Source organism: Oenanthe melanoleuca, chromosome 1A (genome assembly GCF_029582105.1).
Source record: "Oenanthe melanoleuca isolate GR-GAL-2019-014 chromosome 1A, OMel1.0, whole genome shotgun sequence".
Lineage (NCBI taxonomy): Eukaryota > Metazoa > Chordata > Aves > Passeriformes > Muscicapidae > Oenanthe > Oenanthe melanoleuca.
The window spans coordinates 66,199,184-66,217,562 of NC_079334.1; the positions used below are offsets into that span (position 1 = coordinate 66,199,184).

Below are 18,379 nucleotides of genomic sequence, written 5' to 3' on the forward strand. Positions count from 1 at the left end.
TCATTATTCTGGGAGAAAGTTTCGCAGTTTCCCTGTCGGCAGCAGGGACCCCGTGCTCCAGGGTCCTGTGCAGGACGGACACGATGCTCAGCTCCGAACCGGGGTGTGCGGGGCCAAACGAGAGGACAGCCGGGGGCGGGGAGCGGGGTGTGCCGAGGGCGAGGAGGAGGAGGAGGAGGAAGAGGCAGCGAGGGCAGCCCCGGTGGTGGCTGCGGAGTGCTCTGCTTCCCTGCGGGGGCGGCGGGAGCGCTGAGCCGGGCTGGGCTGGGCTGGGCTGGGCTGGGCTGGGCTGTGCCGGGGGGAGCTCAACAGAGCCGGGCTGGGCTGGGCTGGGCTGGGCTGGGCTGGGCTGTGCCGGGGGGAGCTCAACAGAGCCGGGCTGAGCTGAACGGAGCCGGGCTGTGCCGGGCTTAGCCGAGCCAGGCAGAGCTGCGCCGAGCTGTGCTGGGCAGGACCGGGCTCAAGCCAAGCCGAGCTGAGCTGAGCCGAACCGGACTGATCCGAGCTCATCCGAGCCGAAAGGGGCTGATCCGAGCCGAGCTGAGCCGAGCCGAGCTGTGCTGCGCGAACAGCAGGTACCACGGGCGGAGCGGAGCGGGATGCGCTGGGATGCGCGGGGGATGCGCAGGGATGTGCGGGGATGCGCAGGGATGTGCGAGGATGTGCGGGGATGTGCGGGGATGCGCTGGGGATGCGCAGGGATGTGCGGGGATGCGCAGGGATGTGCGGGGATGCGCAGGGATGCGCTGGGATGTGCGAGGATGTGCGGGGATGCACTGGGGATCCGCAGGGATGCTCAGGGATGCGCTGGCATGCTCGGGCAGGGCCGGGCAGGGTGTCCCGATGTGCCGGGGCCGGGTGGCACCTCCGGAGGGAGAATCTGAGCAGCAGCAGCCCCGGGAAAGTTGAGCGCACTGCTCGGTGCTGTCGGCGTTTCACTGTCCCTGGACGCTCCGCTGCAGGCGCTGCTGTTGAGGGATTTTAAAGGTGACAACTGGACATTTGTCCAGAGAGTTGTGTTTTATTATTTTATCTTTTTCCCCTTAAATTGCTTTCAGCTTCTACACCTGATGACTCTAGCGGGTGTTTGTGGTTTCGCCATCATATTTTCCTGCCTTTAAAAAACAGCGTTGTTTTCTCCCGTGTATTTATCTTCATATAACAGAGAAAAGGGGAAAGTGAGAAACACGATGAAAACCGACTACAAACAGTTTTAGTCAACAGAATGAACAAACTGGTGTAAATAGGGAGGGAAAACCCTTTCTCCTGCTGGGCTCGGTGGTGATTTGTAGGTGTTTCATGCAGTATGTGATAAGACAGCCAGACGGAAAAGCAGTTTTAGATGCGATGTTGTATCTCAGGAGTCGAGTTTGTTCCAGAAACAAGAGCTGCTAAGTTTGGGAGCAGATTTGGGCAGTTAAAGGGGAATGAGCGGCCTCCTGCCCTCCTGCCCTCCGCAGGGTTTGAGCTGCATTTCCTCTCGGAGGAGGGGACTCGGAGCCCCAGCCTGGCTGAGCGCCCTGCGTGCACACTGAACGCGAATGGAGTTAAACTCCTGGCTGTAATCGGATCCTTCCTAATTGCATCTGCAAGGCAAGCAACCAACTTTTTGCCTGTTCTTTAATCTCCAGGAGTGTGATACTTTCAGAGGGGGAAAGCTTTTTTTTTTTTTTTTTTTTTTTTTTTTTTAATTTGCACCCATGAAAGAACAGTAACAAAAAAAAAAAAAAAACAAAACCGACTTCAGCAGCTGAAAGCCACTCAATTGAGTCATGCTAACAGCAGATTATTTAGTAGGGTTACTAGGGCAGGAAGAGATAAAGTTTCACTGAACTTGTTATTAAAAAAAAAAAAAAAAGGCAGGGGAAGAACTGCAGAACTATTTGCAGTGAAAAGGGCAATGTTTAAACTTTTTTATTCTTGAGCAGCCAAGTCCTTGAGGCCCTGCACACGTGGTTTCTTTGTATTTTTATTCTTCTTTTTAATTGACGAAAGGACATCCCTGTTGAGGCCACCAGGCGTTGTGAGCTTCTGGGGAATGAGCTTTAGGAGCAGAGTTGAGGGGACACCTGCTCCAAGGAGGTTCTTGTCCCACCTGGTTGAGGTGGAGCAGGACTGCATTCAGCTGGCAGGATCAGACAGCCTCCTAAGATGCTGCTTTCCTGGAGTTCACCATGGAGCTGCCCTTGCCTGATCACCAGAGCTGAATCTGAATCCCAGTGTTGTTGCCTCTGTCTCTTTTTTGCTGTCTCAGCTGGACATCAGACCTTGGTGTTTGCCTTTCCTTGCCCAGGCTCCCTGGGCCCTGCTGGACCCCTTGTTTTCCTCACATGACTCTTGAGCCAAGCCCTGTGTGGATTTGAGGTGAATTCAGCAAGTGATGCTCAGCCTGTGCAGAGGCTGTGGCCTGGAAAGACTCCCTGCCTTAAGAAGATGCCACAGCTGCACTGGTACAGGCAATGCAGGGTTTAGTTAGACTTTCCCCTCACTTTTACATGTATTTTATGATTTAAGGCCCCTTTGAAGATTCAGATCTCCCTCCTGAACCTCTACCCTGCAGCTCAGCAGCCCCCTGTGCCCAGGCAGGTTTTGTACTCATGCTGCTACACTGGGGAAACCTTTTCTTTTTTTTTCTTTTTTCCCACCCTGAGAAGAGCTGTGAGGTTATTACACTGCCAGGGTGGAGCTAACAGCTTTTTTTTTTTTCTTTCCTGCCTCAAGCATGTTTTCTTTCAAAGAAAGTCACTTGGTTGACTCTCAGAGCTTCTCACAGAGGCTGCATGTGGCTCAGTACCCATCAGAGGTGAAAAGCTCAAAGGAAAGAGGGAGAGACAAGGAAGAAGGGATGGAGGGAACCAGAGAAGTAGTTCAGCTTTCCCAGCATGCCAAGTTTTTATTTTTCTTCCTTGGGATCTTTTCCAGGTTGTTTATCCTTCCACTTTGTTCTGAAGGAAGTGATGTGGTGAATATAACTTCTGATGGCACCTTTTGGGTTTCTCCTCTTATTATCTGAGATTAATTGGAAAGAGCTCTATGGGAGGGAGGTGAAATATGAAGCACCTGCCAGGGCTTTGCCAGGAGGGCTGTTCTGTTCTTGGCTTTTTTAATGCATATGTTTGTGGATCCAAGTTAAAACACTTGGCTGCATGTCCTGCTGTTGCTTCCCATTCTGCTGAAGCCAGGATTTGTGTAAACAGAGTGTTGTTTTTTGCCTAAGCTTTGAGAAAATGACTCTTAAAATAGAAAAGGAAGAGAAAGTCAATACAGGAGTATGAACATCCAAAATCTATGTCTGTGAAACCATGGAAAGGATTAATCAGAGCCTTGGTTGAGCCTGTAGTCACAGGTACCAGCATCTTTGCACGTGCCTGTTCTCACACAGAGCCTTCCCTGGACCATGCTGGTGACTGACATGGGGAGCAGCCTGCAAACACTCACAGTTTGTTTCCATCCCTTGCTGTTCTCTGTTTGCCTCCTTGCCTTGCATCCAGCTCCTGGTTGGGAGGAAAACATTGGCAAAATCAGCCCAAACTGCAAACTCTTCTCTGTAGCCAACTGCACTGGGTTTTTATTGTATTGTGGCTTGTTTGTGTCAATTTTGTGATTTATCTGCATCGTTGCTTCTTTGTGTTAATATTATTATTTATCAGGCCTGTTGGAGATTTTTCATTTCTCACCACCAGCCAGATCACATCCATCAGTAGAGATAACATTTATTAACTGTGATGATGAGAGTAGAAGGGACCCAAATCACTTTTCAAATCACACCCAGCTGTCTTAGCAATGGATAATTCCTCTGGTTTGTATTGTACCTTTTAGTAACACCATTGTGTTGCCATCCCTTTAGGGGGATACTTTTATTTCCACCTAGGCATGCTCCTATGGGGCAGAAATGCTGAGTGGAGAAAGTGAATGGTTTTAAAGGATATACCCAGGGTGAGAGGAAAAAAAATTGGCACAGCTTTCACTAAACTGTGTCCCATCTCTGTCACCTCAGTGCCACATGTAGTGAGGATGTAGGGCTCAGTTATCTCTCAAATGAATTTCTTTACATTTATTTGAGCATAAAGACCCATGAGATGCACAAGGGATAGTCTCAACATGACATCCTTCAGTTTTGTTTCTTTTTTAAATGGTCATTTGACCCATTTTGGGCTGGATTGCTGCTCAGTAATCAGCTGCCTCAATTGTTATGGCATTTAATTTGCTTGGCATTCAAGTGAAGCACTCTATCCTCTTTTCCTGATCATCCCACTAATCTGCAGGGAATACAAAATCATCAGAGTGTTTGCATAGGAAATACCAAAGCTAAAAGACAAAAAAGTTTCTGGTTGATAAACAAGTGAGGACAAGATGAATCTTGGGGCTGTCCATGTATCATATTCTGTCTGATTTTCTTAGAATCAGAGAATCACAGGATGGTTTGGGTGAGTCCAGCTCCACTCCCTGCCATGGGCAGGGACACCTTCCACTAGACCAGGCTGAACCAAGCCCTGTCCAGCATGGCCTTGGACATTTCCAGGGGTTTTTAATGAGAAATCTGCATTCCTTTACCAAAATATTGCCTCCTGACATAGACAGGGCACCCACAGTGATGAAAAAGATCAGTTTTCAGGGTTACCAGACCATGGACAGTTAAAGGAAAGTATTTTATGTGATGTCTAGAGGAGAAAGGTACTTAAATAAATAAAAAAACGACATTAAAAAACTTCTTTACTTATCACATGATAATTATCAGCAAACACGTCAGTGGGAGGAATATTTCCATAATTAAAACTGCCCTGAGCAGGGGATGAGACTGCACATGAAGCCATAAACATAAATTAATTGTATATACATATACATTCTAATCTACAATGTATATGAGTGAAAGCAAACTAAAGATAATGATACACATGGAAGCAGGAAAGGTGAAAGAAGGAGGAGGTGTTGCAGCCCTGTGTGTAGCAAGATTCCTGCTCCCTGAGGTGTTACAGCAGCAGGATCTGAGCTGGAAGCACCAGGGTTTACAGAGTCAGGATTTAGAGGACAAGAGAAATAAAAGTGTTTTCCTTTCCAAAATACAGAAATGGTCAGGGCTTTTTAAGTTCTTTAATGGAACATTTTTTGGTCCACAACAAAGTTGTTTTGATTCTGAGTGCTGTTATTGTGTCTTGTGGGACTTTAGTCAAAGATGATCTGTGCATTTCCATTCAGTTGTTTCCTGGGGCTCTCAAAGTGCAGCATGACATCTTCATGTGGTGCAGAAAGGTGTTGGCTCCACCTCCAGTGTCCATGGCAATAGTGAAGGTGTGGATCTGTGGATAAATCTGCTTGGCAGAAAGAAGGAGGATATGTGGGAACCTTATGGATGAGTCTTTATGATTGGTCACCTTGATCAAAACATTTCAGACCCTACAGCAAACCCCATCACTTTGCTTCAGAAAATATCCATGTTTTTTAGTTGAAAGAAAGTGATTCTTTATCAGATATGTTTACCAGAATTTTCTATGGCAACAAAAAGCACTTCTCACCATGTGCTGCCCATGGGTTTCATCATTTAGAAAGGCAGGAAAATGATGTTTGAAAGGGTGATGCCAGACACTGGTAGTAGCATGGGAGAGGGTGTGAGTGTGCCTGCAGAAGTGGAACCCTGAGCTGAGGAGATGGGCTAGACCTCAGAATCATCAGGATTGCAATATGAGGCAGGGAAACACCTGAGTGGGAAAAAAAACAAAAACCAAACAATCAAAAAAAACCCAAACAACAACAAAAAAAAAAAAAACCCAAAAAAAAAACACCTGCCATACAAAAAAAAAAAAAACCAAAAAAACAAAAAACAAACAAACAAATTCCAAAAAAACCAAAAAAAAAAACCAAAAAAAAAACCAACCCTGAGAAAAAGGTTCTGGTAAGGAGGTAAAGGTATAGGACAAATCTGTGGTAAGGGAGGTGTGTGGAGCTGGGGACAGCTCCTACAGGCCTCCCTCCTGCAGAAGGAGGAAGGTTTAGGGTACAGATTCAGCTGTGTTTAGGTCTGGCTTTGGTGGTAAAGTTGTGGCTGATGGAGCAGTGGGGGATCAGTGCAATGTACAGGAGCAGCCTGGTCATGGCAAATGATCTTTAAGATCTTTTCCAGCCCAAAGCATTCTATGATTCTGTGAAGTATGAGGCATTTGGAAGATCCAGAAAGGGTACAGCAGACAGCTTAGACCATGAAGAATATCTCTTAATTCAAGCACAGATTCCTCCTCTGTCATCACACTGGGATATTTTATTTCAGAGCAGCCACTCACCCAGGCCAGGAAGTGCAATTCCTGCCTCAAGTGTCATTGCACCACATATTTCTGGACAGGGAAATAAATCCAGTCCATCCCAAGGAGCAGAAGGGCTGTCACACACTGTAAGTGCAGCCATGTGCTGAGGGTGTGGGTTCAGAGTGGCTCATCTCAGGGATGCAGGGATTGAGCATGAAGGAGGATTCTCAAAGCAGACTGGTTGTGGGGCTTTGGCTCAGTTCTTTTGTGAAGTTATTCTGGTTTTTTTGTGAGTAAGGAACCCTTCTGACAAATGTACTCCTAGCTCTGGACTGACAGCAAGGTTTTTCTTGTGTTTAGGAGGGGAATATTTTGTCTGTCCTCATTGATGCAGTAACTCATCACTTGTGCACAGTTCTTTCCTTGGGATCAAACACACAACAGCAGTTGCCTCATTTGGATTAAATGACTGTTGGAGAGGCCAGATTAACCCCTAATCTATATAAACCAGTCAGATATGTGGCCTTAATTTTATTTTTTAACCCAAAAAAAACCCCAGAAAAGTAAAAGAGAGAGAATTGCTAGAGGATAGCAGCAGAATTGTCATGGAATCATTGAATCACAGAATGGCTTGGGCTGGAAGGCTTTTTAAAGATTGTCCCAACCCCCTGCCATGGTTGAGGACACCTTCCACTAGGGCAGGTTGCTCAGGTCCTGGCCTGGAACACTTCCAGGGATGGGGAAGGAGATCACACACACTCACATAAAGCTGGAGTGACTTTCCTGAAGCAGGTTTGCCACAGATTTGCCCTGGTACAAGAGAAGCCCTGATTCAGTTTGGTCTTTTAATGACCCCATGATTTTGTACATAGCAGGTAACAATCCCCAGGGACAGGATGGCTGTCACATTCCCATGGGGGCCAAGGTTTGGGATCCCCTGGGGCCAAAATTCCTCAGGAACCTGACTCCAGATTGTGGTGGGAGCAGAGGCTTCACTTCTGTTTTTTTCAAATCTAAGCTTACCCATGATTAATTTTCACTTGGATCTGAGTGTTTTCTTCGGGGGAGGTTTTGATGTGGTCGTTTCACTTTGCTGTGGAGTTCCTGTGTGCTGGTGGGGCTGTTCCTCTTCCTCACCTAAATCAGCAGCCAAGGTCAGGGCAGCCGAGGTGGGAGGAGAGCCTGAGGGAGAGGGGAGGCATTTTGGACAGAAAGAGCAGCTGAGGCTTGTGGAGATCTGCCCTGACCTGTGGATGGGATTTGAACAAGGCTGTGCCCTGCTCATCCACAGAAAACAGAGACAAGTGCAGCTGTGGGAGTCACTGTTGCTTGTCCTGAAGGACTGTGCACATGCTGAGGGCTGAATTTACCCAGGTTTTCCCCTCCCACCCTTACAGTAACACTTGCTATTTATGTTTTGATTTACAACATAGTGAAATAGTAAAATACTGTGCATCCTCCAGCTTTCGTTTTCAGCTCCCCTGTCCCTCCTCCCCCTCGTGCCAGGGGAGGGTGTCAGAACAATTGTTATTAAAACAATTAAGACATGGTTTGAGTAAATAAAAACTCCTGGAAACAGCTCATTTTCTCCCCATCAAAGGTGATCCTCTGCAATATATTTTGAATGAAATTGGAATGGATGGTGTTTTTACCAAATCTCTTCATTAGAAAATTCAATTATACAGCTTCTGCCAGTTTTCCCAATTCCTTGTCATTAACATTGTCCTTCTGCCTTATTCATAGGCCAGATTCAAACCTCATGGAGAGTAAATAAAGGTTTCAGTGCATTTTGATTCAGTCTGTTGTGCTTAGGGAGAGCTGTAAACCATCCTGTCCAGGCTGCAATACCTGTGTTAGCTCGTGGGGGTTTCCATGCAGAAAAAACACCCATAAGCAGATCTCTGAATTAACTCAGGTCTGGTGAGACCCCCATGTGGGAACCATCCCCTCTTGTGCCAAAGCTGGGATGTCAGACACACCTGCACCTGAGGCAGGACCCATTTCAGTCAGTGACAGGGAGATCATGGAAACTGAAAACCCAGCAGATCTCTTTCTTTCTGCTGTTTGTGGAGGGGCCTGGGGTGAATAGTCCACATGCAAATGTGTATGGAGGAGGTGTGCTGGTTCTGGGATGTTTTTTCTCTTATATTTACATATATATACACACAAACAACAGGATGGGAATGCTGGGGCAGCTGTCTCAAAGCTTTATTCCATCACAATCAGTCTCATTTTACAGAGCCAAGCACAGGAGATGGAACAGCTTCAGCTGCTAACAACAGCAGACTGAGTTCTCTTTGTTACAAAGTCTTTTAACAACTTTAGCCAATGGTATAATATTAAAAGCTGACAAGTGTTTGCTTAGGCCAGTTAATAAAGCTGCATGTACATCTTGCTTTGAACAATAGCTTGAAATAGCTTAAAGGAATGAATAAACTTTCACTATTAAGCTTATATATTTCTACTCTCTTGTTTAACATATTTTCCTGAGCCCTGTCTCTACACTGCTCATACCCCTATTGTTTCTTGTCCTTGCATCTTCAGCATTCTTGCACTTCTCCATCCTGAGATTTGCTTTTATACAGATTTCTGAGAGTTTTATACTTTTCTGTTTCCCACAGAGGCAGGAGAGTGGATTTCTAAAGCCGGGTGTCAGGAATTGGTTAATTTGGGTGGAGAGGAGATGGAAGGGGCCTTCAGCCTGCCCCAGTTTGGGATTTTGGGAGTGTAGCTGGACATCTGGGTGTGATTTTCCCTGGGCAGTGGTCTGTGAGAGGAGCAGCACATTCCCTGTGCTCTGCACTGCTGGCTGAGCTGGGACAGTGATGCTGAGGGGAAGCAGATATTGTCTGCATGGTCATGGCTTAGCTTTTCACTCAGTGTGAAGATGAACTCATGAATGTTTGCTTAAGCACCCATATAGTAATATAAAAAAAAAACCTAAAAAAAAAAAACCAAAAAACAAAAACAAACAAACAAACAAACAAACAAACAAACAAAAAAAAAAACAAAAAACAAAAAACAAAAAACAAAAAACCAAAAACAAACCCCAAACCCCAGAAACTAAATTAGAAACTAAAACAACAACAAAACATCCCAAAAACCTGATTCTCACCCCTTGGTCTAAAATTAATTTTCTCTGTGTTTTATTTTTAATTCTTCATCCCACTCTATGTCCTATATCCCTCCCAGGCAGGGAGTTAACAAAGGGCAGAAGCTCAGAAATAAATGGTGGATAAATGATAAAGTTGATGTGGGTTAAATGGTGAGTGAGGAGGGAAGATATGGAGAGGTGGAAAGTCTCAGGAGCTGATCTGGAGCTCTGACACTGAGAATAGGACACCAGACTATAAATGGGAAGAGGATTTCCAGCATAACTGGAGTCAGAGCTGCTTTATTTAATAGCAGTGCAGTTTTAAATTGAATATGACTGAAGAAGAGGAAATGATATATCAGAGTTTATTTAAGGATGTGGCTGGAGTCCAGGGGCATTGGGAGTGGGAAAGACATAGAAGGTGGGGTTGGGATGGTGTTGACAAGAGATGGCTCAGAGGTGGCACCTGAAATTGATGGAAACAACAACAACAACAAAATTGGGGCTGATTGTGGTGAAACCACAGCAGCAAAAATAGATGAAGCAGAGAATGAAGGCAGAAACTGTAGGTCTGCCAGCATCTGCTGTGCAAAAGAAATATTTCTGATTCTAATATATAGTTATGTAATTATATTCAGCAGAATAAACATGAAGCTGCAAAGGTGTGGAAAGAGCTGAATTACCTGAGATGTCCCTGGTGCTGTTTGCTGTAAAGTGTGAGCTGGGCCAGGTGCTCACAGGAGCAGAGATTGCTGCAGATTTCCTGGGAGGATTTCAGGCAAGGAGGAGGCAATCATGTTCAAGATCTGAAAATAGACCTGAGGCTCTGGTCTTGCCTTGGGCACCACAAATGCAACAACAACAACAACAACAACAACAAAACCAAACCCCTGAGCTCAGCAGAGTCCAGACAGAGTTTGCAGGGTGTATGCAGCAGACAGGTCCTGTTACCAATACACAGCACTTGCTCCAAACACAGCTTCACAAGACATCCCAGAGGGTTTCAAAGAGAAATGCCCATCCCTGTGCCTGGTCCTAGAAAAGTCTGCAAGGCTCATTTCCAGAGGGGAAGGAAATGCTTTGCCCAGATCTTCTGTGTCTGCAAGTGATGAGAAAGGGTTTGTGTGGGAGCATCACCTCTGTTTGGAAATCAAGAGGTTCCAGGAAGTTTTGGGAGGTTCTTTAGTTGCATGGAGGCTGGTTTTGTACCAATCCCATGAGATAATCCCACCTGGTCCTGGCTTGCCTCACAGTCTCCCTCCTCCTCCTGTGTGAGATGCTGAAGAAGGGGTGGCTGACTACAGAGAGGGGGAAAAAAATCAAAGGGCTCCAAATTCCCCTCCTTTCCCTCCTCTGATCCACATCCTCGTCAAAGGAAAGTGTGAGAAATGTTGGATGGCACCCAGAGGGGTTCTGAACCTCTTCCTTCACGAGCAGGCTGGTTTGATCTCCTTTGAAATAACAGCTTATAGGGACACCCAAAATGAGTCACTCAGGAGAGTTATTGAGACTCCCATTCCCTCCTGTTTGGCTTGTGGGATATGAGGAGTCAGGGGATGGAGGAAGGGACTTCAGCCATCCCTGCTGATGTTCAGTTTGCTGTTGGAATCTGCAGGAAGGCCTTGAGGTGCTCACTTGCATGTCTCCATCAGCCTTACAAACAGATCTCTGCAGGGCCAGGACCTGCCTTTTTTGCTGGGACATGCCTTGGAAAAGGGGTGAAAGAAAGTTCATAGCCTCCAGCTATAACTCTTGCATCCTTTCCTTCTTAATGATGTTGATCTGGAGATTATGAACTCATTTTGCAAGCAGATTTGCCTCAAAAATTAAAAAAAAAAAAAAAAGTAGAGAGAGCAGGAAATGTTCCCTCTGACCTCGAGAAAATGACAGTTTGATGGCATTAGGAAAGCAGCATCTCAAATCCAGAAATATTTCTCTTTTCAGCTGGCCTTTGTTCAGTAAATTTCCATCTTTACTCTGTCATACATGCATCCATTTTCAGTCAGTGAAAGGCAAAAGCACAAATCCCATCACAGGCAGCTGTCCTCCATCCAGATCTTCTGCTGACTGGGAGCAGGAGCTCATTTCTTCTTCTGCACTTAACCACAATGGATTAAGGATGTTACAGAGTTTATTACTTCCTAATATCACCTGGGAATTATTTCCGTATGTTGCTTTATTCTCAAGAGTGGGCAGAGCTCCCCTGTGCCAGCAAAGTGGGGTGCAGCATTGCTGAACCCCAATTACACTATGTTTAATTTTTCTCTGTAGGAGAGGTTGCAGGTGGCCTCTTACAGAAAGCTGCATTTCATCCTTGATTTTCAGATACCTCACAGTATCCTTTCCACTGGGAAATTAAGCAGACACTCTCCATATCCAGTGCAGCTGTTTCTGGTGTTAAATTAAACTGCTGCTATTACAGTGAGCCGTGCTGGAGCTGAGTTTTGTGTTGTTGAATTGTTTATGGCCATGGATGCCAGCCAAGGAGCAGTCCTGTAGAGGCAAACTCTGGAAATCTGACCTGGAAAACAGATGTTTGGGCCAAAGCCAAGGTGGTTTCAGGAAAGACAGTGAGAGAAGCAGGAAACCAGTTATCTGTCTGATTTATTGGGGAGGGTAAAGAAATCCACCCCAGGGCAGAGTGCTCACACGAGGCTGGTACAGCAGTAAACTCTGGTTTTAGCAAGCTTGAGCCAGCCCTTGCAAGGCTTAGAAGGGCAGCTGTTGGTTTATCAGTGCAAACCCACATGGAAAATTCTCACCTGTCTGCTGGAGGCTGCAGAGCATCCCCTGCCATAAACTGGTTTGTGTGAAGTCTTTTAGGTTTGGTACATTGAGGGGATCCATTGAAATTTCAATGGTTGGAGGAATCTGATCAAAACCAGATCTTGCAGTGAAGGGGCTCCATGTGAACAGATCATCCCCAGGTATTCCCACTGCCTCCCAAAAGAGGGAAATCTCACATTGGTGGCTCCAGCTCAGGATCTGAGGGTGCCACTTTCCCTCTGTGCCTCTCCCAGGAGCCCAGGTGAGTGCCTGACAGGGGGATGCAGACATCTGGGTCTTGGTGAGATCCATCCCACTCTGTCTGCACAGAACCACAGGATGCTTGAGCTTTGAGTGACCTCTTCTTGTCCCCCTCTCCTGTCCAGGCAGGGACACCAGGAGATGCCCTGGATATGCCCAGATGGCTTTTGAATGTTTCAGGAGTGAATATTCCACAGCATCTCTGGGATACCTGAGTGCTTGATTGCACAGAGCCAAAATGAAGTGTTGCACTGGAGGGGAGGGAGGGAACATCCAACCTTTAAGACAAAGGGAAGTTTTAAATGTCATTGCTCAGGAAGCTGATCCACAGACCTGAACATCCCAGCAGTGATTTTGGAGCAGTGATAGGAGTATTTAGCAGGACAAGATGCTTTCACAGTTCTGCCTGTGTTGTGAATACATGGATTTAATTGAAGTGTGATGAATTTTGACTCAAATGTTTAATCCTGATTTTATTTCTTTGGTACCTAAGTCAATAGTGTCACCACATTTTATTGCTGAGGAGCCATCTAGATGCTCAACATACTGACTAATAATTCTGACTGGCACTCTGAGCTTTTAAAGGTGAATTTGGAAAGTCCTGGTGAGGGAATGCTTAACCCTTGCACTTCCTCCTGCTTGTGGAACAACAGGTTCCTAAAGCCAGAGGTATAAGAATTAGGGATTTGGAAGAGGATCATCATTTTCTCTTGCCCAGCAATGCCCAGAATTGGTGGAGTATGGTAGAAGCAGAGAGAACATTTCTGTTCACACACAAAGGTCCAGAGATGTTTTGGCTGCTGGTTTTAGTCTTTGGCCATCTTTAGCTTTCCACACTGATGCTACAGAATATACAGCTCCTTGGATTTCTCTTCTGCTGCCAGAGATTCTTTGATTTGTTTTCCTTTTTGTCTTTAGACTTCACAGGCTTCTTGTTCTTTGAAACAAAGGAAATGTCTAATAATAAAAGTCTGCATCACACAGAGAGGGAAATATATATATATATGTATTTCTTCACTGAAGAGATTTTTCCCTTCTAAATTTGATCAGGTTTCTCTGCTTCTGACAGTTGAGGCAGAACTTTTAGCCTTTTGTTGCCATGGAGCACTCACAAACCACTCCCTGCACTTCTCTGCAGTGCCACAGGTCTGTCTGTGCTTGAGGATCTCTGTAAATGCAAGTGGCTCTCCAAAGCAGCTTCATCAGGCACTTGGCTAATGTGAAACATCCTTCAGAGATGCTGCCCTCATCCAGTGGAGAGCAGGGTTGTCCTGACTGCTTATGTCCAGCCCCACCTGGTTCTGGGAATTTGCAGAAACCCTGATGTTTTCCTGGTCAAGGGCAATGCCATGTTCACAGATCCATGACATCTGCATTCCTAGAGATACACAACAGACATGAGTCACAGGACATTTTTCTCTGCCTTATCCCCTCTTCCACAGAAACTTGATGGTTTTCTTCTATTTTAAGTGCAGTATCCAAGAGAGTTTGTGACTTTTTGCTGTTTTCCTGAAAACTCAGCCTGGTTGTTGGCTAACACAGCCAGGAGCTCAAATGGGAATGAGAGTCTTCAGATGCTGTTTATTGTATAAATTGGTCTGATGTAGAGCAGTAAATTTAGGGAAACCTTCTGGGAAGGCAACTTGCTTGTCAGAGAACATGGACAGTTGGCTTCACGAGCCATCTGTGTCAGAAAATGTTGGAATGTGAGTGCTCAGTGCTTGTGAAAACTCAGCCAGGAGATTTGGTGTTCCAGTCCCAGCAATAACTGCAGCTGTTTGTGTTTATTTTATAAAACAGGAGGAAGAAGAAGATATTACCAGATCCAGGATACAAGTGGAACAGCAACCTGCTGCAACCTGGCCATGTGCTGATGAAAAGTTTTTCTGGGTTTTGTAGCAGCCCCAGACCTTTGTACGAGGGGCTGATGGAAACGCATCACTCCACACTGCTGGGGAAGAGGGAAGACACTCAAACAAAGAGCTACATCTTGGTTCCTCAAGTTTTCCTCTCTCCTTGATGGTCTTGCCTCCTGTGTCCTTGAACAGAAAGGCAGGTTTTGAAGTCAGCCTGGCCAGAGGATCAGTTATTCCTTCAGCTGAGAAAAACCTTTCCATGTTGTCCACAACAGTGATGAAAAGAGAAGCCCCTCTCAGAGACTGAATTTATCTATCGGGAAAATACCATTTACAGGTAAGAAAATGCTATTCCCAGCAAAGAACCTGGAACTTCTTCCATGGGATACTAGAAAAGCTTCCCTTCAGAAAGATCATTTTTATGTGCAAAATGCAGAAGAGGCTTGGCTGCATCCCACACCACAAGTCACTCATCCTTTTGCTGTTGTGCCTGAACAAGGTGTCATTGTCAATATATTTGACAGAAAACAGCTGGTGGTAGCACTGATGTCTTTTAACTCTGGTGGTCCAAGACAGACATCTGCAGCTGAGTTCAAAGTGCCTCTTGCTCCCCATTGACTGGAAGAGAAGCCAAGAATGACAAGCTCAGATGATGAGACAAAAGCTGGGTGGTAAATCCCAGTTTTGGCCCCAGATGGTACAATGATGGGCACTAGCTACAGCAGTTATTAATTTCTGGTTTCATTAAATCTTCTCTCTGAAGGCTTTGATAGACCTTGCAGGGAAAGTTTTGTGGTGTTTCAACCCAAAGGTTTTGCAATGTTTCAACCAAAGGTTTTGTAGTGTTTCCTGGCATCTTGATTGTATTTGTTTCAGTTTTCAGCTGCTTAAAATAAATCCCGAGGTGCTGTTTTTTTCTGGTGGGGTATTTTGTTTCACTGTCTATACAGTGTGGTTCATATCAGCTGAACTTTCTCTTTATAGCTTCACTTGTGAATATGGTTCAGCACCCAGGAAAGCCTGAGCTCCTTTCCATGTCGTATATAAATAGTGCACAGTTATTTCACAGTTTCATATTCAGCTTGCAGGCTTCCAACAGTGTTCCCAAACCCCTCTCTACTCCCATAGCATTCAAGTTCTTGATGTGACTCAACATAAATTATAGCAGAGCTTTATCCCAAGCCAAGAATGTTCTGATTTCTGACTCCTGTGCATTGTCGTCCTCGTTCCCAGCGTGAAGTCATCAGTGCTCAGAGCGGCTCCTGTGGGTTTTCCCAGCCCTGGGATGAGTTCAGCTCCGTGGTTAAGCCCACAGCTGAGTTTCAGTACCTTGGGCACGTCCAGCAGCGCTGGGTCAGTCTGTGGGAGGAAGTCAGAGAGGCTCCAGCTGGATGGATAACTAGCGGCTGCCCGGCGGAGATAAGGCTGCTTCAAACCAGGGCAGTTTTTAGACTCTGTCCCAAGTGTCTCCTGTCTTTTGTTTGGCACAGGACTTGCCATGTCTCCCTTCCTGCGTATTGGTTTGTCCAACTACGACAGTGGCCCTTACCTGCCGTCCCAGGGGGAGGTGATTAACCCCTACTGCGCCGTCATGGTTAAAGAGGCCGTGGAGTCAGGTGAGTGGGGAGGGCTTGAGTGTGGATGGGGCTTTTTAAAGTCATGTCTGTGCTGCTCTGTGTCATTTCCTGTGTGTAGGTAACATGCTGGCAAATCAGAGGATGAACCATAAAATAGCTTGGAAGAGACCTCAAAGATCATCCACTTCCCAACCCCACTTTATAAAGATTTGTGAAGCCCTTTGTGTGTCCCAGCACAGTGAAAGTTTGGGTTTGGGTTTGAGTTTGGGTTTGGGTTTGGGTTTGGGTTTGGGCTTGGGTTTGGGTTTGGCAAGCAAATCTGTATCTCCAATTTGAGGATATTATCAGCTGCATTACAAGCCCCAGCATGTGACAGAGCAGATGAGCTGAGCAGTGTTTGGTTTCACCCTTCCATGAGCAGTTGTTGGTTTGTCAGTGGGACTCCAGACACGTGAAATCTGAGTGTGCTAAAATATTCTGGCAGGGCCATCTTTGTTAATCACTTTTTGGGGGGAAACTGACAGACCCAACCACTTCCATAATTTAAATTTTTTTTTAAAAAGGCACTCAAACAGCCCAGTCTCTGCAGAGAGAGTTAATTTGTGTAATTGCTGTGCTGTGTGAAAGGTTTGAAAATGAAACTTCCTGAGAAGCTCTTTGCTGTGTCTGGATCTATGGATTGTTGCACATTTATCCTGATTGAACAACACTGATGAGTCCTTCTTCATTTATTATAAAACATTTATTTTTTGCATGAAAATAATTCCAGTGAAAGGATGAAAAGTTCTCCAGTTGGGCTTTTGAAGAATCATGAAGAGCAAGACCTTCAAGTTAGGGAATTACTTGTATTGGCTGATATTTAGCTTAAATCTTTGATAAATTTCTAATATGACTGCTGTGATTATTTGAAAAATAAAATCCACTCAGAAATCCCTATTTATTGAGAATCCCCATGACTGTAATCCCCAGAGGATGTTAAAGTAGTTTAAAAAATTAGAATTTTAAAATAGTTCAGTATTTCACTGGGGTTCATTTTTTGTTTAAGAGTCAGCATTTATCACATTGAACTTTGTCTTGCCTTAAATGATACTTTAAATAATAATGGAAGATGTGGTGAACAGTAAGTTCAAAAGGAAAGAAAATACTACATGACAAGATGTCCCCAAGATCTCACTTTTATCAGAAAATACATTCTATTTTAGCTCTGTGCAGAGCTTGGCTGTTTTCTCTAATGAGGCTTTTGAAAGCCATAACTCAAATTGAAACCTCTGTCAGTTCAAAAGTGAGCAAAATCAATTTGATCAGAACAGACCTATATTTATTTGTCTGATACAGACCTAAAAGTGTTTTCTGCTATCCAACAAAAACAAAAGTATTTTCTAAGGGATATAATTTTTGTGCTCCTCAGAGTCAATAATCATAATTATTATAATAATTATAGTTATTTTAATCATTACTGTAATAATGATAATTATTTTAATTATCATTATAGTAAATCCTCTGCCAACAAGAAATAAAAAATTGTGTTTGAAGGAACTTTTCATTAGTGAGGGCTGAGTGTAGGAAAAGTGACTTTCTGCTCTTAGGAGATTCCTGTTTGCTGGGATGTAATTTCATCTGGTGATGGCTCAGAGCATGGTGGGACAGCCAGAGGGATTCATCACTGAACCTCCTGGGACTGATTCACCTCCAAGGGTGGGATTGTTAATCTGCTGCTGCTGGAGGGTGTTTAAATGTGTGCATGGCCAACTTTACCTTAAAGGACTGAGAAAAGTGAGTCCATACAGAATCCATCCGCCCTGAAATTCCCAGATCCTGATGTGTGAGCAATCCCAGCCTGAGGAACACGTCCCTGATGAGAGGGTGAATCACAGCCTGGAAAAGCCCCGTGCTCTCCCCTGGCCAGACTCAGGTCTGGGAGATGAGCCTGACTCTGAATGCCAGGAATGCTCTCAGCATGGCCCTCCCAAGGAGCTGTCATGCCCTAACAGGCTTCAAGAAGGCAAAAGGTCTCCAGACAGACATTAACTAAATATATTTGAGGCAGAATCACAGAATCATTAAGATTGGGAATGACCTCCAGGAACATCAAGTCCAGCTGTTAATCCAACACTGCCATAAACTGTTTTATCCTTGCTTCATGATTATTTTTCTTTTGGTCATAATTTGCTCTCCAACTCCCTGGTTTGATAAAGCACTTGCTGCTCAGTTGTAATGGGATTTTAAAACTATAGCTATATTTATTTCCCTGTTACACAAATTTTGGCTAAATTATGACCAAGGAGTAGGAGTGGACCAGCTGCACAGCTGGTGAGAGATGCAAATCATCCTGACCACCAGCCTGTGCTCTGACACTTGGCCATGAAGAAGTTTTTTCTGGGTAGAAATGATTGCTGAGCAGGGCAGGACATGCCTAAGTGTTCAAGGCCAGGTTGGACAGGGCTTGGAGCATCCTGGGACAGTGGAAGTTGTCCCTACCCATGGAAGGGGAATGGAACTGGATGGTTTTTAAGGTCCCTTCCAACTTGAACCATTCTGTGGTTCTATGTTTAGCACTGGCAAAGTGTGGGTTGTTTAGTTTTTGTTTGT

At 45.1% G+C, this 18,379-nt stretch overlaps 1 protein-coding gene across 1 annotated transcript in view; it reads left to right on the top strand.

Annotated features, from left to right (window-relative positions):
- Positions 1-351: 351 nt before the first annotated feature.
- Positions 352-18,379, top strand: part of PRKCQ (protein kinase C theta) — a 51,914-nt gene continuing 33,886 nt past the window's right edge. The window contains exons 1-3 of the mRNA XM_056481946.1: positions 352-575; positions 14,158-14,550; positions 15,704-15,829. Coding sequence (XP_056337921.1) covers positions 15,712-15,829 — 118 coding nt within the window. The 5' untranslated portion in view covers positions 352-575; positions 14,158-14,550; positions 15,704-15,711. The remainder of the gene's footprint in view (positions 576-14,157; positions 14,551-15,703; positions 15,830-18,379) is intronic.